Consider the following 24,491-nt stretch of genomic DNA (forward strand, 5'->3'; position numbering starts at 1 on the left):
TATAAAAGAGAAAAATACACATTTCAAATAAAACATACTTTGTTTTGAAAACCAATTATAGATTGTATTCCTTAAAATATATTTGAAGAGCTTCTTATCTAACAAGAGTATGAAATTACTTCAGAAAAATAAAAATTGTGGAGGAATTCTGTTGCATAGAATACAAAATAATAGTTGTAATATTTTTAAGCTCAAATAGGAAAAGGAATGAAGAGAGAAGTTGAAAATAAGTAATTCATGTAATCACTTTAATGTAGTCTATACATATAGGTATATAATTCATATTCACCAACCATTAACTAAAGCGCTTTTAAAACAAAGTTTTGTACAGCTTTTTATTCTATTATTATTCATGTTTTCATAGAGTAACAAAATCAAGAAAGAAACAACTTTTGGAATTATTCCACAATTATTTATGAATAAATGGGAATTCTCATTTGCCTAATTAATGCTGATTCTCTACAAATAGACAATATGTATTACACCTTTGAAATAATATTTAAAAAAAACTTTTCTCATTTTTGAAATTTTCCATTGTTCCTTGATTTTTCATTTCACCAACATTTTCTTTGACCTTGAGTAATTTGTTCTAATGTTAGTAGCCTGTACAGTTCCTTTCTCTTGGAGACATTAATGTGGCACATTTTTATAGCATTCTGTACTTCATGTTCAACTATTATGCATTCTTTTATTTTATTTAAATAAAAACTTAATATGTTCTTAGACTCCACAGCGCAACAGCCTATTTTTATATGATTAGCAAGTATGGCTTATCTCATAGAAAATATGCTTTTTGTTATGCAATTCTGGAACCTCTCAGCTGATAATATCTCGTACCCTTAAGAATTCAATTGGTGGTCCATGTTTTGCCAACATTATGATTACTTCAAAAAGAGAAATTGACTAGACCCAGTCAAATGCAAATTATGGTTCAATATTTAGCATCATAAGAATCTACATAGGAAACCAAACTCTGATCTGCAAAAAGTTCCCAAAGGATTTCCCTATACTGGTTCACAGGGCAACAGGATGGCAGATGAGACTTGGCATTAATAAGTCAGATTAGTTCACATTAGGGCAGATACTTCTAACTCCTTGCAACCACACTGATGTGTTCAGAATTGCCGCTAACCACTCAAAAAGATGCAATTACTGTTGCAAAACGACTCTGAAAACATTAACCCAGCATGTGTCTGCAATAAAGTAGGGAAAATAATGATAGGAATTAGTTAATGCCTTAAAATTAAAAGCCATTGTGGTAATGGTGTTATGTCAGTCTATTGTGAATGTGTGGACCTCTAAACCAGTAATGTATTACTTGCATCACACAGAGGCTATTTTTCCTCCACCATACACATGCTGTCTGCACACACACATTCATTCCTCCATTCATTGAAAAAGCTGCAATGTTTTTCTTACAATTTAACTCAATGTTTGTTTAGCAGATTTCATTAACCATTGATGTTCTCTCATACGTTTCTAACTTATTAGCTGACTCATTTTATTATATGTAGCCTGAGGTTCTTGCAATTCTGCTATAAAAATATTGTTAATACAATCTAATTATCCTATACACCATTTACAGCAGATGATGACTTTTAAAATGTTGACCTTATCTTTTCAGTGGAATATAAACGAATGCTAGGTTATTGGTTATGCACAAATCTATACCTTATGGTACTTTGCCAACTTGTGTTCAACAAAAATACATATTTTTCCCCTGAGATAAAATACAAATCATTAAGCTGAAGCGTATACTTGGTTCAGTATCTTGGACTTTTATTTACATATGTATGCATATATGCATGCATGTATTTCTTTCATTCATTCATTCATTCATTCTTTGTTCTTATAAAGTTCTTGTTATATTTTTTTATTCCCATCTTGTCTCCTGGGCAATATTTTTCAAAGTAGGTTGGTGAGCCAGCAGAGATGCGAACAGGAACTGCAGTTCAAGTTGTTATTTTTGTGCCTCTTCTGACATAGTGGACAGAATAACTTGTTGCTAGAATTGTTATTGTTATTGCCAGCAGAGCTGAAGGAACTAAACAGAAGTTTCCTCAATTTTGTCCTAGTGGAAAATGCTTTGGATCTTTCTACTTTGTAAGGAGTAGGAGTGTAACTAACTATAAGTATTTAATTCCCCAATGATTGTTCCAATTCACCACTGTTTGGAAATCATTGTCATGCAGCGAATGGAATAAATGGTCATACAGATAATGCTCACTCAGCAAGTGCCCTGTCTAGTGATCATTCAGTTTCGATGGGGCTGAAAAAGTAACTTTGCCCTTCTGACTGTTGCAACACCCCTACAGTCATGTGACCACCATTTGTATGCTTCACAGCCAGTTTCTGACAAGCAGAGTTAACAGAGAAGCTTGCAGTAAAATTGCAAGTTACATAATATTCGTATTCGTATCTTTGCCACAAAGATGAGGGGGTCAGACTATTCTCCAAAGCACCAGAGGGCAAGACAGGAAACTGACCAACCTGGAATTAAGGAGAAACTTCCTAATAGTGAGGACAATTAACCAGTGGAACAGCTTGCCTCCAGAAATTGTGGGCGTTCCATTACTGGAGATTTTTAAGAAGAGACTAGACAGTCACTTGTCTGAAATGGTATAGGTTCTCCTGCTGGACTAAAAGACCTCCAAGGTCATTTCCAACTCTGTTGTGTTCTAATTATTAAATGATATTTTGCTTAACAGCCACAGGCAATTCATGTAACAACCATGGTAGGTGTAAGAGTGTAAGTCTGTCATTTGCAGATAATGACTGTGTTACTTAGTGGAATTGCTAGTCCCAGTTTTGATTGTTAAGCGAGGACTACCTTATCATGAAGGTTTTATGCTAACAGAAGGATGTAAGGTTTGAGAACAAAATACTCACATCTGTGTTCTAAAAGTCTTCTAAAATGAGACAAAGCAGCACAGCATGTAAAGAAAATAGATTTCTTATAAGAAACACAAAAAACTGAAATATTAATATTACTTGTAGCAGGGGATAGTGTAGAATTTCAACATTAAAGCAGTTTGAGTAGGCTATAAAAACAATTAGTCTTACATCAGTTTAATATCATCAGTTAAATATAATTGTTTAATTAATTAAAGATACAGAAAAGCTACTGAGCTTTTCTTTTGCCAGCTTCCATTCAACTGAAGATAATACTTTCACTCCAGAAAAGCAGTAAGCAGGGCAGAGCAAAATAGCATCTATTCCTGCATTGCTGCATTTTGGATGTTGGAACTCTGCAACTAAAATAGTCTCTCTCAGTCTATGTCAGTGGTGGCGAACCAATGGCACGCGTGTCAGAGGCGGCACTCAGAGCCCTCTCTGTGGGCACGTGCGCCATGCCCCGAACATGGCAACCGTCGTCTTTAACCAGCCGCCCGCTAACTTGCTGAGGTCCCACATGGCCGGATGCATCCCAGCACCCATACGCTTGCTGGCCTTTGTATGCGGGGGCCGATGGTGTCAGGCAGCAGCCCCCTGGCCCCTGCCTCGCCTTGCCCTGCGACATGGCACTTCCGCCCTGCCTCGCCTCACCCCGCAAAACCAGCTTCCTGCCTACCGCCCCACCTGCCAGAGACCCCTGGATCTCCCCCAACCCTGCCCGGCCCCCACAGGCGTCTCTCCCCAGGAGCAACATCGAGTTGACCATGCCCACCCTGGCCACGCCCACCCATCTGCCATAACCATTGTAGCCACGCCCACACGGCGGGCCACACCCACACGGCGGCCACACCCACACGGCACCCAACAATACATAAGTGAGGTTTGGGTTGAGGTTGGGCACTTGGTCTCTAAAAGGTTCGCCATCACTGGTCTATGTTTTCTCACATTAGTGTCATTTTTATGGACTTTAACAGGAAGACAGTCAGACTTAGATGCATTCCTGCATGACCAAAAACTAAAATTGCACTGACAACTTTCTATTGTGATGGCAAAATTCAAACAATCAGGATACTATGATAGTTTAATTTGAGACATTCAAATCTGTATGAGAAAAAGTTAAAAATCCCAGTGCTTTTTCCTCCAACATTTTTGCATCAGCCTCCCCAATCAAAAGAGTGAGAAATTATCAATCCCACTTTGATAATTTTGTTCCATTCTTTATTTATGATAGAATTAGTGTAAAATAACAACAACAACAACAGAGTTAGAAGGGACCTTGGAGGTCTTCTAGTCCAACCCCCTGCTCAGACAGGAAACCTGATACCATTTCAGACAAATGGTTGTCCAGTCTCTTCTTAAAAACTTCCAGTGCTGGAGCATTCACAACACAAGCACAAGAGAAATGAAGAAAAAAATAACTAGAAAAGGGCAATGAGGGACTGTTAGGCTTTGAACAATAACACGATTTAAATGCAGACCTTATTCATTAACCAATTATCATTCTACTGAACTGTTAAGAAACTTATTTAAGGTAAGAATATTAAAACTTTACTACAATGATATACAGTGTCCTTTAGTTGCAGATATAGTTGCAACTACATATAGTTGCAGATCTTCATAGGGAATCTAGGTTTTTTATATACTGTATACATCCATTTTTTGAATCAATGCGTTTTGCCAAAAATGTGAACTAGGACTGTGCGATATGCAAAAAGTTTTGACTTCCAAATCTTCTTATCCTAAAATCCCACTTTGAGAATGTAAAGTAAAATGTGTGTGTTTTTAAAAGTTTCATTTCAAGTTCAGAACAAATCCCGGTGTTTGTTTCGAAAGACGAAACAAAGCCATTCTTTCAAATAGAACCATTCTGAGTTATCCAGCTGTTTAGAATGCAATGATTGGACTGTTGTTTTTTGGCATGTGATTGTTTTGTTTTGTTTTATCTCAGTCAGTATAGCAGTAGGAATCAGTTATGCCTGGGCACTATTCATTTGGAGTGAATGAGGGTGATTCAGGGGTAGAGTGTTGAATGGAACAAAATGTGTCCAAATAGAAGACAGCTTAGGTGTATGTTTGGCAATGTACTTGGTAAGTTTTTCTTTTAAAAAATAATAATAGTAAAATGCTAATTAAAAAGAAAATCATATATTTGTTGGTTACTTAGATATTGTGCGGTATTTTACCTTTGTGCGGTATTTTACCTTTGAGGCATGTGTGTGTATGTTTCATATACAAAGCTATTTTACCTTTTTTACCTTTGAGGCATGTGTGTGTATGTTTCATATACAAAGCTAATGCTGTTGAAGTTGCATAAATCTAATTAATAGACAGCAGGGTTTGAGTACCAGTTGCATGTTCAAATATCTTACTAAGACATAGGAGCAGGATGCATTTCCATGCTGATATGGGATTTATAAGCACTACATGCCCTCTGAGTTATCTGAATTATCTTGAACTTCAGAGGTGCCTTTACAAATGCCAAAACTGAAGATTCAGTATTGCTTTGGGTTGGGAAATGTTCCTGTCTTATAGTGCACTACAATTTTATTTTATTAAACTTCTCATGACTTAGATGTACTGTAGATATGTACGAGATTGCTGCTTTTGTCCTATGAGCTTTGCAAAATGTGATTTTCTCTTGTAATGTGTCATAAATTCCCATTATTAATGCAAGAGTTAGAGGCAGTACCACTATATCATAAGACAATCCTACCTGTAACAAAAAGTAGAGTTGAATTTCTGACTTGTATCTTCTGCTTGTCAGTTTGTATATCTCCCATTGCTAAAACATTATAACTGATTAGCATATGATGACTGATCAGATTTTGTTCTCTTTATGTTAATATATTGGATGAATGTCTGTCTGGATTCCTTTAAAGAACTGAATATTTCTGTTTGAGAACTGAAGTTGTCACGAAAAACTTTTATTTTAATGTATAAAGGCCAGAGAGTTGCAAGAAATTCATATCCTTCCACCTAAGAATGATTTTTTTTAGTTGGTCAGGAATCTATCAGTGGGAATTTAAGCTTTGCTACTGGGTATAGTAACTTGCACATGTCCTCATATTTTGTAGTGAAACAAGTTATTCAGTAGGAGAGAAAAAGAGAGAGAAACTGGCAATTATGTCTCAAGTCATGTTGTATTATGAATTAATATGGCCCTGCTAAGCTGCATTCAGATAAATGCTATTACTATTGCTACCGATAATCACATAGCAATAGCACTTAGACTTACAGTATATATTGCTTCCTAGTGCTTTACACCCCTCTCTAAGTAGTTTACAGAGGCAGAACATTGCCCCCAATAATCTGGGTCCTCATTTTACCAACCTCGGAAGGATGAAAGGCTAAATCAGCCTTGAGCTGATCGGGATCGAACTGGCTGTGGCAAGGATTAGCCTGCAGTAGTGCATTCTAACCACTACGGAACTATGGCTCATGTGTTAAATATCTTTTGTAGTTTAGATATGAATCAAACAAACATGTCTGGATATTTAAATCACTTTTTAGATTCTTTATTAGATGATTATATTATTCCAGTTTAATTCTTCTGCATGGCAAGTATTACAGGCTTCTATATTGACTGTTACTCTTTATTGGTATTTAATTTTGTAATTCTGCTTCCAGGTATTGTAACTCTTTATATGTCCTCAGATTTTGTAGTGAAACAAGTGATTCAGTAGAAGATAATGTGGTTACTGTTATAGCATTTATAGAAATTCTACACCAGAGTTGTTCCCAACTTGATCTTTTTTTTTAGTATCTTAATCCTTAATTGATGGAATAATAAATATAACATTGGTTCTATATCAATATCTGACCATAATCCAGTAATGGTCAGTTATTATAAGAAAAACTCATTTTCCCCAAAATGATACTTAAATGCATCATTATGAAATTATCCACTTTTATAAAACAGATGCAATAAGATTTGAAAGACTATTTTAATAAATAGCGTTTATTAGCGTTGCTAATTACAATATTGCATATAATTCATAAAGAAGGAAAAAATAAATATCAGAAAATTTAGGAAATAAAAATTAAGAAAATAAATGATAAGAAACTTAAATATGCAAGACAGCCTACACAGGAATTAGGTTTTGTATCTGGGGAACTAAAGAAATCCATGTATTTGTTAAATAATGAAAACAAGAGTATCAGCCTGAACACGATTGAAGTACTTCACCAGCTGGTGCTAAATAGTCACCCCATAGAATTAAAAATCATTGTTGATTTCCCCCCCCAGCTGACAAATCCAAGCAGCTTCAAATGCTTGGGAAGTATCATCTTGAGCAATGGATCTTTGATAAGGAAATTGATTCTTGGTTCAGCAAATCCAGCCAGGCTCTGGGGCAGCTGCATACTAAAGTACTCAATCAACACAGCCTTAGTATCTCCACAAAGTTGAAAGCCTACAGAACTGCGGTTGTCTCCTATATGGATGTGAATTCTAGACTCTGTACAAACAACATATCAAACAACTAGAGAAATTTCATATGCATAATCTCTGTTCCATCCTTCGCCTATGTTGGTAAGACTATCTCCAATCTGGAGGTTTTAATCATGTGAAGTCCACCACCATTGAGTCCCTGATTATCAGAGCCCAGATGTGGAGTGCAGGATAAATCATTAGAATGCATGACCATCATAATAGCTTTCCAGTTGCTCTTGATCTACTGGAGACTGTGAAGAGACTTTGAAGTTGTCCACATAAGCACTATAAAGATGCTGTGAAGGAAAACTATGCCATTGTGACATCTAGCCAAGGGAACTAGAAACTGTATCTGTCGGTGAGATCTCTCCTTTGAAGCCTCTACTGGCTTTGAAGACAGTCACCATCAAAAACTGATAGAAAACTGAATGGCATCACAGAACAACACCGGTAGTTATTAAAATGGAATAATGGAGTCCCATGCCCTCATTGTGCTAGACCGCACTTCCAGACTGTCTCTGCAGAGCTACCTCTATTTCCATAGATGAACTGCACAACATGTCTTCTTTGACTCTGAAGAACTACCTATATATAAATTGAGTATAGGGAAGAAAAAATCCTATTGAATGTTTGTCCTCTAGATTGGAATAGCCATATCCAAGTAATATCATTTCTGCTATTAAGGATGTTTAGGACAAAATATATAGTAATTCTGATTTAACAGAACAACACTTCCTTTTTATTTCATATCCAACTTTTTAATATTGAGTTAAAGATTTCTGAGGAATTAATCACTGAAAGCATTTATAGTAAAAAGCCAGTAACCTATCAGGTCCAGGCACCTTTTCTGTTTTAATCTTTTTTTTATAGCTTCACAAACCTCCTTTATTGTTATGGACCCATTCACAATTTGTTTCTATTTCTCTGTAATCTTCAGTAAATTTTGTTTCTTACATATTCATCTGTTTTCTCTAAGGAAATGTCCCTTATATAAATTGGAATAATATTGATGAAACAATAATATTGATGAAACAACTTTTTTTATATAGCCACATTATATGTTATTACAGTACCTCCTTCTTATAACTTCAATGTCATTTTCTTTTTCTTTTTGTAATCTGTATGCCAGCCCTTCCCTGGTTTATTGGTAAACTCTTTTTTGCGTAATTTATTTTTATTTACATTTCTCTTAGCGTTAACATAGGATATTGTCACTGTAGAAGCTTAATTTGCTGAGAAATATTTATCTTCTCTGGAAACGTGTTTAATTCCTCTTCTTTTCTTTTTGTCTCATCCAAAATAGCTGGTGTTTTCTCTTCTTTTTGAGTTTACTGTTATGTTGTATGAAGTAACCTCTTGAAAGCTTTGCTTCCACCCACACCATTCTTATATCTGTATCTTTATTAAGATTATTTTCAAAAAACTCTTAATTTATTTTTATAGTTTTCCACTACTGCTTCTTTCTGTAATGGCATTTCATTTTACCACTTTTTGAAAGAACTGGGTTTCCATTTAAAAATCAAACTCACTTTGGTAATATCTCTACTTTATGTACCTTAGTTGAATTCATAGAGATATGTTCTTGAAAAAGATCAATGTCTTTCAGAAAAATTGGAATACTCTCTTGAATTGCCGCTGCATCAACAAGCTCTAAATTGTTCATAAAACTAAAAAAAACTTTAGGTAGTTCACCTTATATAATTTTTAATATTTTCTCACCTTATAAAGTTTAATATATAAATTTAATATTTTAAGTTCTGACTAGTTGTGAAGAGATCACTTCATTCCATTTGCTTGAGTCTCTTGCCTCTGGTGTCTTGCTTAAGGATTGTTTCATCTTTCTTTGCCTGTTCCCTAAGGACTTCTCATTGCTTTCTACAACAACTTATTTGCTTTCACTATGTTTCATTTGTAGTGTTTTTACATTATTTGTTAATAAAACATTGGGTAAATGAGTTCTTATAATTTTAAACTAAGCACACAAAAATATAATAATAATACAGGTGCATAGAGATTTTCCTAGGTACACAAAAGATTGAAAATAATCAGCAACCCAGTTAAACAAGCATCTGAGCTAACATAAAATAAAAGGATATTAAAATATCACTTGAGGAAAAAAATGCATTGGATCATCAGTCAGCAGCTTACATCCTTTGTTGCAACTCATCTAAACACATTTTCCTGTAATGTGGTATCATCCAAATGTGCTGACTGACATTTGGGACTGGCACATTCAACTTATTAGAAGCATATGCTGTTGGGAAAAGATTGCTTAAAGATAGCAGTAACTGTACAGTATATAACGGTCCAGTGCAAATCCAGACTGTTCAACATATGGAACCAATGAAATTTAGTAGCAACACAGCAGCTCATATCTGAGCTCTTTATTATTTTTATTTACTCAGAACACTGCAGTGGGTTCAACAGCAACTGGCATTTGGATTAATAATTGGATCTCAAACATCAAATAAAAGTCAGAAGTGGAGATGTTTCTGATATATGCTGGTCACGACAAATCTACAGTAACAGCAGTTATTACTTTGCACATCTGTGGGTTTCACAGAAATATAATTTGTTCTCTTTCAGTTTGCATATTTCATTTTAAAAATATTATGGTTTATAAATACAGCTTTAATTCATTACCAAGTCAAGAAGATAACCACAGTAAATAAGTGTTTCTTTGAATTAAACATGCACCTGGGTTTATAAATGAATTTGGATGAGATATCTGATACATTTTTAGTACCACAGCTGGATTGCATTTATTGTCATTTATCTGTTCCAGTAGACAGTTAATGCAGTACTTGTGCTCAACAAGCCCACTGATGCTAATTCTGTAATCACATTGGACATATTGTTTAAATATCACTTTTTAAATGTTAAACTTCTAAATTTCATTTTAACTCATAAAAGCTTCTCTTTTCTTGACCCACTCAGTGGTATACTGTTTACTAACTTCCGTATCTGTTATCTAAGACAGTGCCCTCCCAACCTTTTGGGCACCAAGGACCAGTTCTGTGGAGAAAGGTTTTTCCGCGGAGAACAGGGGGCGTGGTTTTGCGTGCTGCCTGCCTCCTGCAGATGGGGCTTTGCTTGTTTGCACAGACCGGTTTCTGGCATGCCGTGGACCGATGCCGGTCCATGGGCCAGGGTTGGGGACCTCTGAACTAAGAAATGATATAATACAAATGTTATATTGCCATCATGAATCCTTGATTTATTTCATGAAAAAAATACATATTGATGATTCTTGAAATTCTAGCAATACCCGCTCTAATAAGAGTTCTTATCAGATTTAATACTCCATTGCATTAAGAACTAGAGGAATACAAAAGGTTTTGATTGGCCTATAGTTGCTATTGGGGTAAAACGTAGCAATACTGTATGTTCAATTCAGGAATAGTGTCAAAACTACTATTTATGAAATTTATGGGAACAAAATTGAAATGATTTCTTGTAATGGTACTAACTATCCAGTCTACTGATTAGTAATTTTTATCGAATAATTGTGCTACGTATAATCTCATTTAACAAAGGAAGGTTTGCATTGAATAAAATTTCACAACATTGCAAGCCTTCCTGATTGTTTTTCTGTTGACTCATTCTCTATGCATTTCTTCTTTCCTTTTTTTCCCTCCCAGGTGTGCCAATGCTGTTTGTAATCCTCTGGGGAATTGTCAAGTACCTTTATGAAGATGAGGGGTTGGTTCTGTTCTGATTCTTAACTAATTCATGTGAAGGTTATGTTTTGTGGAGGGGGTGAAGTTGCACATTTTTCTTGGTTATAATTGCTTTGGCAATGGCTGTTGTATTAACATCTTGTGCATTTGCTCCACTTGTCACTTGATTAGTGTAAAAGCTTCTCATTACATTTTATTCAAACAAATAAGCACAAGCTTTTGCTGTTCAGCATCTTCTGCATGCCTAAATATACATCTGTCTGGAAAAGTATACTGTTTTATGTATCCTGCCCTTCATCATGACTCATCACACTTGGAAAGCCTGTCTTTAAACTTGTATTTCTAGAGGCAGCCAATATGCCTGGCTTATTTAATAAAATTTTCCAATGCTGACATTAATCTCTGTAATGGGAAAATGCACATTTTGAGGATCAAGAGTTGTGATTTTGTTGAAACTACACTAATGAGAGATCAAACAGTAGTCTAGTCTATAGTCTAGTGCAGGGGTGTCAAACTGCTGGCCAACGGGCCGGACGCGTCATGCAGAAGCCGCGCCCACCCCATTGCCGGCAATGGCAAAACTCTCCTGATAAGTTGCGCGACGTCACATGACGTCACGAGTTTGACATGTCTGGTCTAGTGATTTATCCACAGAAAAGAGATAAAATTTGTCACACAAAACAACATTTAGCTGAATTTAAGTGGAAATCGGGCCTATCCATAGCTTCTGGTCACTGATTCTGGTTTCAGGATAGAACATAGTACTGTACTATATTAATTGACCGGAACAACAGCAAGAAAATACTACTGCACAAATGCCTTATTGGTGAGTTTCCAATGGATTTATGCTTTTGGTGAAACAATTATATAGCTCCTTCCAACCCTCATAAAAATCCCATACAGGTAGACCTTATTTACAACTTTTTATTTAGTGACTGTTCAAAGTTACAACGGCACTGCAAAAGTGACTTATGACCATTTTTCACACTTATTATTATTGCAGCATCTCCATGGTCATGTGATCAAAATTTGGCTGCTTGGTAACTGGTTCACATTTATGACTGTTGCAGTGTCCTGGGATCTTGTGATCACCTTTTGCGACCTTCTGGCAAGCAAAGACAATGGGGAAGCCAGATTCACTTAACAACCATGTTACTAACTTATTAGCTGCAGTGATTCATTTAACAACTGTGGCAAGCAAGTTCATAAAATGGGGCAAAATTCACTTAACAACTGTCTCGCTTAGCAACAGAAATTTTGGGCTCAATTATGGTTATAAGTCAAGGACTACCTGTTCACAACAACACAAATTTGGTTAATAAAACCACCATTTAAAATACATCTTTACTGGTAACTGTTTTTTTTTTAAAAAAACCTGATTAAAACTGTTAAACCCTGGTGAAAAAAATAGTGTTAACTTTTCTGTCCTCCCACCTACCAAAGTTCTTTAGAGGTTCAGATAAATTGTTTTGAGCTTCAATTTTCGTACTTACACTCTTACTTATTTGCATGAATTGCTTTGATTTGTATGCTGCAAAATCCACATACACTCACAATGGTTTACATACATCAACCATTCCAGAATATGCTACAATGCTTCACTTTTCCCATGATGATAAATCTCCAGTGACAAGTCTCCAGTGACAAGTCTAATGCAGAGGGAGGCCCTTTCCAGTAACCTGTTTCTAAACTAATCAGGGCTTTATAGGTAATAACCTTGGCATTGAATTGGCTTTGGAAATATTTATTTATTTAGTGTATGGCAGGCTTTGGAAATAAATATAAAGCCAGTGGGTATGAAATAGATGGGTAATAATAATCATCCCAAAAGTGGACACTAAAGCATTCTCGCTACTGCATTTTGTTCCAAGTTTATTTTTATTTCCCAGTTTGTTGATTGACCATCACTGCTTCTGCCTTGTCTAGATTAAATCTCAATTCTCATAGCCTCTGTTCAATTTATTCCTGCACGCATACTAGTGAATGGTCACTGTGGAAACTGAACTAGTAAACCTTTAATCTGATTCTGTAAAGTCTTTAGTTTGATAAAGCATGTTTGCTCACATCTGTAGTAATAAGCGATGCTTCCTGTGGATTGCAAAAAGCTTCAACAGTAGATTGTTATTGTTTTAAAGTGTTGTCCTGCAGAATAGGTGATAGCCTCAATAGGGGGCTGATTTTCTTTTTTCTTTCATTTGACTTAGTAAAACCTATTTATAAAAATATACAACATTCTTTTAGCTGTGGGTGTCCACTTGATGAAACAAGCTATGCTATACATGCACACACAATAAATATATTTTTGTGCCCTTGCTTTATCATTTATGACTAGAATGAATTTGGGGGAAAATTCAGAATGTGTGTGTTGAATAAGCATTGTATTTTTCACTTATTTAGCTGTCATTTACTCATTAGTTATAGTAACACATTTGATCGGACATAAAATTGACAACAAGGCACAACCTGAATTTATTATGCATTATCCCATGGTAGCAAGTAAACAGATCAGCATCAGTGAATGCCGAATTAGTTGACTTGCTTAAAGCTTTTATTGCAAATAGAAAAGGTATGTAATATTAAAAGTAGACTGATAAAATAACTCCTTATATCTCTTCAATTGATTTGAACCCTAGAGATAACAGATGTATGCCAAAGTTAGTTTGGCACAATCCAGTCCTAGAAGCATAATCTACATAGAGGTTCATCCTTGGCACTGATTTAGAGAATATATACATTTTCCCCTTAATCACTTTTTTGTTTTGAGAAAATATAAAGGTATCTCCCCCGACACTAGCATACATGCCAAGAAAACATCTGTTGATAAAGAGTGTACCTGAAGAGAGAAAGGAAATACCTCTGACCATGCCAGTGTAATTCTCTACATAAAATGGTTTTGCTTTTGATTAAGGGATTAAGATATTAACCCATAAATTATTGGTTAAATTATTGGTTTCTTCATTAAGTGAAGAAAAAAAATGCACATAGTATCTTCTTTTGCAATTCCACTGCTTTGCTGACTACACCACTGCTTGCATCAAAAAGACAGTATCACATTCCTGTTGTTATTCAGCAATATTAGCTTGATATACTGGAACTAGATACAATAGAAATCGTTGCTCCTGCAAACTTATTTCACACATGATGAGAACATTTAATGAAGCTAGAGTGCAACAGACTCTATACTTTAGTATTCACTTAGTTGGAGCCCACTGGAAATGATTATGGTGAAGCAAAACCTGTACTGTTATTCTGGTCACCTTTGAACAATAGTGTATTCATTCATTTTGTAGAACAGTGTGTAGAACAAATTCCTACTATTAGATTTTAACACTGGCCAATTGATATGTATCAGCTGGGTATTGTTCACTTCCCTTTTGTGCTTGATGCTTTAATCATTCTCTCTAATAAAAAGTTTCCCTTCTTGGATCAACATTTCAGTTTTTATGTGGCTGAAAAATAATGCAAAGATTTTAGCAGTATTGTTGTGATCTGTTAATATGCATGTTAAGCTCAGCTGATCCTGATTGGTTTGCAGGAATGTTTGTAAAAGCAATATGTATAAAGCCAAGTCTGCAAAAACTGAAACATTTTAGGACACAGGAAGCAATACAGTACCCTCATAACGTATAATCCAGAGTTTCTTATGTTTATGTACTAGCACTGTTACATGCTCTGGACACTAGATGACAAGTCAACATCCATACAAAAGTTTCACTTACTATTACACTTTACTGGATCCAGGAAAAAGTTAATCCGTTTAAAAATAGTTCTGTAAAATACATTGGTGCACCTTTTATTTTACTTTTTTTTTCTCTATATTGCAGTAGCATGGTACAAACATATAGAAATGCATACATTAGTAAAATGTATGTGCTTTTTTTGTAAAAAAAAAGGTGCTGGAACTCACACATGTCATACAATCCGCCTTGCCTACCCTACAAGGTTCCATCCAAAAAAGGTGCCGGAACTCCGTTCTGGGCGTTCTATGACAAAAAAAGCCATATATGTGTCTGTGTGTGTGTGTGTGTGTGTATGTATATAAAATTTATAATTACAATTATATACATTATAATTTATAAAATTATTTATAAATGTATATAAATTATATAGACAAACTTACATTTGCAAAACTGCAAAAATGGAAATTTGCATATAAAATATATTTGAGGAAATAATCGTGAAAATATAGATTTCTTCTGGACAGATTCTCAAATGAAAAGTTATGAAGGAATAGATGGCAATAAATTTAAAGTCTGAGAAGCAGTTGGGTTGAGAGAGAATGACTGACTCAAAGTCACCAATGAGTTCCATGATCAAGTGGCTCTCTTAGATTTAAATTTCCAACTATATATCTAACCTGAACCTTACCAATGTACTACGTAATCCAGTTTTTGCTGTTCTTTCCATAATTAGTTGGAGATTTTCAGAACAAAACTTCAGAAACTTTTTTCTAATAGCACATTGCATGTCTGTAAAAGTTACTTGAGTCTCAGCATTTTCCTAAAGGAGTTACTTTTTCATATGTATATTCTTCTGTAGCTTTTAGGGATATTCATTCATATATATATATATATATATATATATATATATATATATATATATATATATATATATATATATATATATATATATATATATATATATATATATATATATATATATATATATTTCAAAATTTGGATTGCTAACAAAGAATTAAGGGAGAACTGGAATAGCCATTTCGAACTTTTTAGTTCGAAATTCCTTTCTCCCATATTTGGGCCAACAGGATGCACCAAACTCAAGAGATAGATAGATATATATAATAAATAACAAAAGGTGAACACCAGGGAAATTTAAAATCATTAAAAGTTTTAATAAAACATTAAAAATTTTAAAATTTTAAAAGATTCTAAAAGAGACCTAGCTTTCGTTGGTGCCTACCAACATCATCAGGGCATAGATAATTCAATGGAAGAAAGCATTTATACACCAGCCAACGCCCGCACCCGACTCCTAGACCTTGATATATATATATCAAAATAAGTTAAATGTAAATGCTTAAACACTGCTTTCTTCTATAGATTATTCAGTTCTGTATCTTTAAGTTCAGTAAACTTTATCCCATGTAAGCATGAGTAAAGTGCCTAAAAACCTTCAAATTATGTCCACTGGAATGAGCATTCTCGTGTTCCCTTCCCCTGGACTCATAGAAGAGTTTAGTATTTAATATTGCTACTATTGTGTTCAAGTATTATAAATTGGTAGTATAACAATTAGAACATTGATTATTACAATTGTTTTGATACCTTTTTGCTTTCTGTACTAAAATAGTGACATTGAATATTCTTTGAATTAAGTTTGACTGTAATAGTTGCTGAAAAGGGCAGTATAGACAAATATGAAAGAGGTAAGAAAGAGATTCTTCTAAAGGATGATTTTGGGGGTGTTGCAAATGTGAAATAGTCTTGTTGCATCTGTTGCTCTGTGCATAAATGATAAACCTACAAGTTTCATTTAAAAGTCTTTGTGAAATCCAACACTTTCAATTGTCTGAGTAAGCTGTACAGAAAATGCAGTTTTTATTATTACTAATATTAATAGAAGATTTGCGTGTGTGTCATATAATTTTCAGATATTTCTAACATTTTCTGAATTTCTTCTCTAAAACCCAGATTACAGTAAGTTTTCTGTTTCTAGGCACCCAGAAGACTTAAAAGCATAGCAGATTTTTGTCAGTCTAAAAATGTGTTTGAAGTGTTTATTATGTTCAATTGCTTGGCTTTTATGTTATTTTAAAAAAGACTTACAACTTCTGTTAAACACATTATCAGATCAGTGAAACTCAAGGAGTATGGCCATTTACCTAAATCTTACAAAGATACTTTATTTGTAAAATTGCAAAATATACTTGGGACTTTCCTTTCTATAAAGGGCAACATTTTGTCCCTTACTCTAAAGGGGAAATGGCTACTAAAAGTCCTAATAGTCCTCATAAGTATAATAAATTATTCCAAGTTATAAAATGAGCTTGTCATTTGCCTTTGAAGGATAATGAAAAATAAATAATGTTCAGTCTGCAATGATCCCAGCAACTGATAATTCTCTTTGTGCGTGGAAGTGAAAATCAATAGTTTTAAACAAAGATCAGACTTTGAGCTATGTATCATATGTCAGCAGCCATATTGCAAAAAGGTAACCTCATTTGGCATGATATTTTCAGCAGAGGAATAGAAAGTTTCAAGAAGTGCATTTGTTCCTTAAAGTGCTCTCCAAATACTCACGAAAGAGAGTGGCTAACAACCTTAAAGGAAGCAGGAGTATTTCCTTTCCTTAAGAGCCTTTCCGTCTATCCAGAGGTGTTTGACAATTACGAACCAGTATCCAACCTTCCCTATTTCAAAAATTAATTCCAGCATGATGGGATTAATTTAATGTAGGAGAAGGAGTGGCAGAGCCGGGGGGCAGAGTTAAAAGGGGAATCAGCCTAGAATCCCTATGTAGCCACAAGCAAACTAAGTGCAACCTCCCTTGAATTCTGTTGACCCTTATTTAACTCAAAGCAGGTGCTAACCATTAATTGAGAATAGTCCTGTGCATAGGCATGAGTAGCAATAAATCGGTTTAATTGGACCTTCACATGTAGACCACATCTTTTCTACTTGGCATTTAGTGACATGGGAAATATTCTTATTTGAGAAGTTATCAGGATTCTAGGCTGTATATTCTGTATATTGATTTGGATCCTGTAGAAATGTCTTTGTGATGAAGAACGGATTTGAGTGTGGCTAGCCTAGAGAAAAGAACGAGGGGTGACATGATATCAATAGTCCAGTATTTGAGGGGTTGCCACAAAGAAGAGAGGATCAACTTATTTTCCAAATCACAAGAAACATGAATGGAAAGTAATCAAGGGAAGAAGCAATCTGGAATTAAGGATAAATTTCCTAACAGTGAGGAAAATTAACCAGTGGAACAGCTTGCCTTCAGAAGTTATGGGTGCTTCATCACTGGAGGTCTTTAAAAAGAGACTGGACAACCACTAGTCTGAGATGGTATAGAGTCTCCTGCTTGAGCAGGGGATTGGACTAGAAGGCCTTCAAGGTCCCTTCCAGCTCTATTCTGACGAGGGTGAAACGTCTTCAAGGAAAAACAAAGACCAGTTGCCTTTTGAAAAAGCACCTTTGGGACATCCTGTAGAAATGTTTTGTTGTAGGGAATTTTGAATCCTGTGTAAAAAATCTATTCTGGAAAATTTACAAATTTTCAGATGAGAATGATAGTAATAGCAATAGCATTTAGACCTTCATATTGCCCCACAGCATTTTATAGCACTCTCTGTGTGATTTACAATATAAACATTATTTGCATGTTACCCCCAACAATCTGGGTCTTCATTTTACCAACCTTGGAAAGATGGAAGGCTGAGTCAACCTGGAGCCCTCTCAGGATCGAACTCCAGGCGGTGGGCAGAATTGGTGGCTGTGGGTAGATTTAAGGAAGAAAGGAAGGGAATCTAGTGTTTTCCTGAGTCTTATTTACAAATATTGCTTAAGACCTTTTTTGTTACATTATGCCAAATCCATACAGAAATGTGAACACAAACATTGTACAACTAATTACATTGAGTTCCTCATATTCCAGAAAGATTACAAAAGATCAGATTATTTCTCCCCTCCCCCCCAAAAAGGTGAGGGAAATATATATGAATTGTGCCTGCAATTTCTCAATATCCCTTAGTGGGACTGGTGATGTAAAGAAGTATATCAAGCATGAAACAAGCACAAGTCAAAAGAGTTTAAATCATTCTGAGTGCTAATAAGCTTTCAGTCAACAACCCAGTGATAGAGCGAGTACTGAATGCAGAAGTACAGCTTTGTATTGTGGTATAATTTGCTGTTTGTGGCGAATGACAGTTTGAGTAAATTGGTAGGCAGTTAGATGTCACTCACTAATGGACTTTTTTGTTTGGTTTGTCTTGGTGAAAAAATTGCTTCAAAGTGCCAAATATCACTTCAGATCCAGTTACAATAGTGTTTTGCTATTGTATGTGTCTGTTTTGAGGGTGAGGGGTGGGGGTGGGGGTAGAAGAAATTAAATAAAAGACTGCATTGCACTATGAATAAAGTAAGTCCACACTTTTGATTGCTACCTGTTGGCTGGTATATGTTAAACTTGGAAATAAGCTTTAAAAAGAATCAAAGACTTTGAGTTTAGTTATTTGCCCTTTTCAAACACTTTTATTTTTCTGGCATTTTAATTTTACTGTAAGTCCTTGACTTACGGCCACAATTGAGACCAAAATTTCCATTGCTAAAAAAAATGCCTTTATTGCCATTGTTGTTATGTGAATGAATGCAGTTGTTTAGTTAGTAACACAGTTAAGTGAATCTGGTTTCCCTATTGACTTTGCTTGTCAGAAGGTCTCAAAAGGTAATCACATGACCCCAGGATACTGCAACCATCAAAAATATATGCCAATTGCAAAGTGTCCGAATGCTGCAACGGGCATAAGTATGAAAAACAGTCATACTGTAAGTCACTTGTTTAGTGCCGTTGTAACTTTGAATGGTCACTAAATCAATGGCTGTAAGTTGAAAACTACCTGTAGATGTTTGGATTGCACATTTGTATAACATTTAAAAGCAGCTAAAGTTTTAGCAGGCCCTAAGAAACCAGTTAACGCACTGGAGGGTTCCACTACTTAATTTCTTCCATTATGCTAGAAACTCTTTAAGATTGTTCTAGTATTCTGAAACCACAAACATTTAAGAAAATACAAACCTTTTTGTCAGCATGCTTATTTATCCAACACCCAGTGTTATTACCTACTATTTTTTTTAGTTAACATATATTTCTAAAGTGAAATTCTGCTAAAAAAAATCACACCTCAAAGAAATATTATTTATTAATTACATTGTTCCTGTACTTTATTGCCCAAAATATCACTGGAAATCAACTAGCTTAAATAAATATTCAGTATGTGTGATACTAAAGCACCTGTAATAGGGGGTCCATTAGACAGATTTCTGAAATAAAAGTATGCCTCTATTTTTCTCCATCTTGCTTTCAAGATATTTTTTTTAACTTCAGATGCATGTCTGTAGAATTAAACAAGTAGCACCTTGTGAACGATGTATAAATGCACAGTGAGATAGCAGCAGCCATTCCTACCTTTTCTATACCTATCATCTCCAATGATGTGTAAATGACACATGATCAAAATGTTGTATAAACAAGCATTTGCCATGTATATTAAGAATCTCAAGATTGACTTATGTTCATTACTGGGTTTTATAAAGGACAAGATAATTAGGGATATAGTTGAAGTAAGAATGAAAAACTCACCCACTTTTATAGGACGCAATTTAACCCTCAATCACAAAATAGCAAATGTTATACCTCTATACTATACATTGTAATTCTATATATTGTTTGTCTTTGAATAATGTTCAATCTCTTCATGATAATACAATCAATTATAAACGCTTTTCTTAATGCCATTTCTTTGAAGTGATTTGATAGATAGACTGGAAGGAATTGTTGAAGGAGGAAAAATGTCCAAAGAAGGATATAATGAAAATATAACTTTGCAAGAATGTACGTGTGCGCACACTCAAATTGGTTTGAACAGGGTTACACTGAAAGTCTGAACAAACCAGACAGTTGTCCTGTCAGCTGCAAGAACAAAATTTTCTGCAAACTAAAACACTTTTTTTCATTATCAATCAAAACCCTAAAGATTTGGTATATCTGGATTTGTTGGCAATCAATCTGTGATCTTTTATTTTGAGGATGGAAATGTGACTATCTACTCTGCCTTATAACCCAGAGATCTCCAATCTTTCCAAGCTCGCAGATTGGAGGGAAGGAGAGCAGCTTCAAAATTGGTGCACGCACACACACTGGTGCAGCACTAGCGGCCCTGGTTATGCATGCGCTGATGCATGCGCATGCGTGAATGGCTGCACAGCCCCTGTGGCAGCTAGCGGCCCTATTCCCATATGCACAAACAGGCCACAGACACCCGCCCCACACTAGTGTCCCTGTTCGCACCCACACGCATGCACAAATGGGACCACAGGCGCTAGCATGAGTGTGTGTGGGGGGGAAATGTGCACCCATGTGTGTGTGCACCAGCCAACCATTTCTGCAACCCGCTGGCCAAAAGCCTTCAGCCCGGTCCGGGGCTGCGGCCCATAGGTTGGGACCCCTGTTATAACCTGTTTTCTAATTTCTAATGAAATAGCAATAGCACATAGACTTATATATTGCTTCACAGTGCTTTGCAGCCCTCTAAGTGGTTTACAGAATCAGCATATTGTCCCCAACATCCTCATTTTACCAATCTTGGAAGGATGGAAGGATGAGTTAACCTGAGCCAGTGAGAATCAAACTGCTGGCAGCCGGCAGTTAGCAGAAGTAGCCTGCAGTACTGCATTCTCACCACTGCGCCACCACTTTTATTAACTACTGTTAATTGTTAACATCTAACAGAGAGCTTGAGAGCACCCATTTTGCATCAATGATCTAGATCAGGGGTGTCAAACTGCTGGCCCGTGGGCTGGATGTGTCACGTGGAAGCCGCACCCACCCCATTGCCGGCAATGGCAAAACTGGCCCGATACGTTGTGCGACGTCACATGACGTCGTGAGTTTGACATGCCTGATCTAGATTAATTGAAATTGTTTCTAAGATTCATCTGTGCTATGTATCTGCATTAAGTAGCAACTATTATGCTTTTCTATGTGTGGAACAGAAATGTGGCATAATTACATTATTATCTCCATGCACTGATCCTTGTCCCATTTTTTATTATTCCAGCTGTTGGAATAAGAATCTGAATATGAACTACTGGCTGATCATCAGGCTGCCTATTATGGTTGCTATTGGGGTAAGTGATTGGAAATTCTTGCAATAGTAACATGGATTATGGGCAGCGAGTGTAAAGGGATAAAAATGCTGGCAGTGTAGCTGTCCCTTCATTAGTACAATAATTTTATAGGAGTTCCATTAATTGTTTTCTTTCCGCTAACATTCAATGCATAAATGATGCATGACAGTTTTTTAACCAATCTATCTATAAAAATTAATTTGGGAATTGCTTTTTTCTGTGTTCCAATAAATAAGTAATTGAATGTCCATCAAATTCTTAATCTAGTTGTGGCTAAACTCCTCTTTATTAACAAGCAGTCTTTTTCCTGGTATGCATACTGGATTCTGTGCTAAACAGAAAAGCTGTTGGCAAGAATCCCTAATAGGCCTGTGTTAATTTTATAATAATAATAAACTGTAGATAAAATGCATAATAATGAAACTATCATAATAATTAAGGCATTGGTTAAAATATCAATTTATACTTGGCATGTGTGTTTAAAATTTCATTTGAAATATGTTAACTAGAATATATAATGATGTATTCCTTCGTGATACTTCATATGATGAGCATAATTTTGGAGTGAGTTGTCTGGCAACATAATCTTAAAATGAATATTATTAGAGCCCTGGTGGGGCAGTGGTTAGAATGCAGTACTGCAGGCTTCTTCTGCTGACTCCTGGCTGCCACCAGTTTGGCAGTTCGAGTCTCACCGGCTCAACAACTCAGCCTTCCATCCTCCCGAGGTCAGTAAAATGAGGACCCAGATTGTTGAGGGCAATATGCAGACTCTGTAAAAATCACTTAGAGAAGGCTGTAAAGCACTGTGAAGCGGTATATAAATCTTAGTGCTAAGTGCTATATTAACAGAGATATGCTGCTCAGTTCTACAATCTGCTTTGTAATTCCTTTTTGTTTTATTCAGGTGAACTTCCTGATCTTTATCAGGGTTATTTGCATTATAATTTCTAAGCTGCAAGCAAATCTGTTGCGCAAAAGTGACATAAAATGCAGGTAAGTTTATTTGTCAGCAAAAATATTATCAGGGTTCCTCCCCCCATAAGCAAAATGCTTGTGATAATTGATCATAAGGAAAAATGCTTATGACAACTGAGAAAAGTGCAGATTGCATCTAATAAGAGGAAACAAAATTGTGGTGCCATTTACCAGTAACAATTTAAGTACAGATGAATGTTGAATTGTGGTAGACAGTATAGTACATCTGTCAAATTCCTTTTTTTTTTAGGGGGAGGGAATTTAACTTTTTATAGTTTTATATTGAAATCTGTTTTAGGAGTGTTTTGGAGTGCTGTATATGCAGTTTGTTAAAGAAGCTCCTCAATAAATCATTTACTTTGAAGATTTACCTGTCACCCCCATTTCAAGCTGTGGGTTTCTTTTTGTATGTCAGTTTCAAGTTATTTATTGTGGGGAAGTTCTGATTTATCAGGCATTTTAAAGTACTAGTTTTGGTATTGTCTGGAGTAGAAATGTATTGATAAGTTTGTATCAATGTTTATATTTGATATTGATATTTAATGTTGCTTGGCATACCAAATATATGTCAGCAATAAGTACCATTTCAGCAAATATGCTACATCCACAAATACCCTTTTCCAGTACAAGTTTAACCAAATATTCCTTTAATTCTCTACCTAGACACATAATATTTTAAAGTACAATTTTACAAAGCCACTCATATTTTATCAGTCAAGTGTATTTTTATAACTGGAATAGTTTATGGGAAAATCAATCCTGTCCTCTAGGTCAAAAATATTTTTTCCCTGTGTACATATTGGGGTTTCTCTTTTTGTGGGAAAGGGAGATATATATTTCAGTAATGCAAATCATTAGGAGCTACCACTGAATACCTGCTGCAAATTTTGATGCATAATGCAACAAGGCTCCCCTCTGGAGCTTAGAAGAATACAGAAGCCATAAGTAATTTTGTGCCAGCTTTATTGGTGTCCAAATTGTTTCTTGAGCTAATTCAACAGGCTGCCTTTGAGTTTTAAAGCCCTGGAAGCTAGACCTACTCATTTCCCCAGAAGACGTTGAGACCCTAGAGCAGGGGTAGTCAACCTTGGCTCTTTTAGGACTTGTGGACTTCAACTCCCAGAATTCCTGAGCCAGCACAGCTGGCTCAGGAATTCTGGGAGTTGAAGTCCACAAGTCATAAAAGAGCCAAGGTTGACTACCCCTGCCTTAGAGCATGGGTGTCAAATTCGCCACGTCATGTAACGTGTCGTTACGTATCGCGACTCTTTTTGCATTGCCAGCAATGGGGTGGAGGCGGCTTTGGTATGATGAAACCGGCCCACGGGCCAGCAGTTTGACACCCCTGCCCTAGAGACAAGAGAGCCATTTGTTTTGTGGTAGAGCTTTTCAAAAAGAGTGGTTAGACTTGTTTTATTCCAGTGATTTTTTTGTTCTTTTAGATGAATCTTTTGCTTCTGTTTGTTAACCTGTTTGGCTGATCTTCCCAGATTGGCCAAATCTACACTGACTCTGATCCCACTTCTGGGTACACATGAGATCATCTTTGCTTTTGTTACTGATGAGCACGCCAAGGGGACACTGCGGTTCGTGAAGCTCTTTTTTGAACTCTCCTCTTCTTCTTTTCAGGTA

General features: G+C 35.8%; 1 protein-coding gene across 1 annotated transcript in view; it reads left to right on the forward strand.

Moving 5' to 3' along the window:
• Window positions 1-24,491, forward strand: part of GLP1R (glucagon like peptide 1 receptor) — a gene marked incomplete at its 5' end in the record, with an annotated part of 38,000 nt that overhangs the window by 7,130 nt on the left and 6,379 nt on the right. Inside the window, 4 exons of the mRNA XM_015819627.1 lie at window positions 10,969-11,029; window positions 21,812-21,881; window positions 22,789-22,877; window positions 24,350-24,488. Of these exons, the coding sequence (XP_015675113.1) occupies window positions 10,969-11,029; window positions 21,812-21,881; window positions 22,789-22,877; window positions 24,350-24,488 (359 nt within the window). The remainder of the gene's footprint in view (window positions 1-10,968; window positions 11,030-21,811; window positions 21,882-22,788; window positions 22,878-24,349; window positions 24,489-24,491) is intronic.

This window comes from Protobothrops mucrosquamatus, unplaced genomic scaffold (genome assembly GCF_001527695.2).
Source record: "Protobothrops mucrosquamatus isolate PMUCROS unplaced genomic scaffold, P.Mucros_1.0 scaffold960, whole genome shotgun sequence".
Taxonomy (NCBI): Eukaryota; Metazoa; Chordata; class Lepidosauria; order Squamata; family Viperidae; genus Protobothrops; species Protobothrops mucrosquamatus.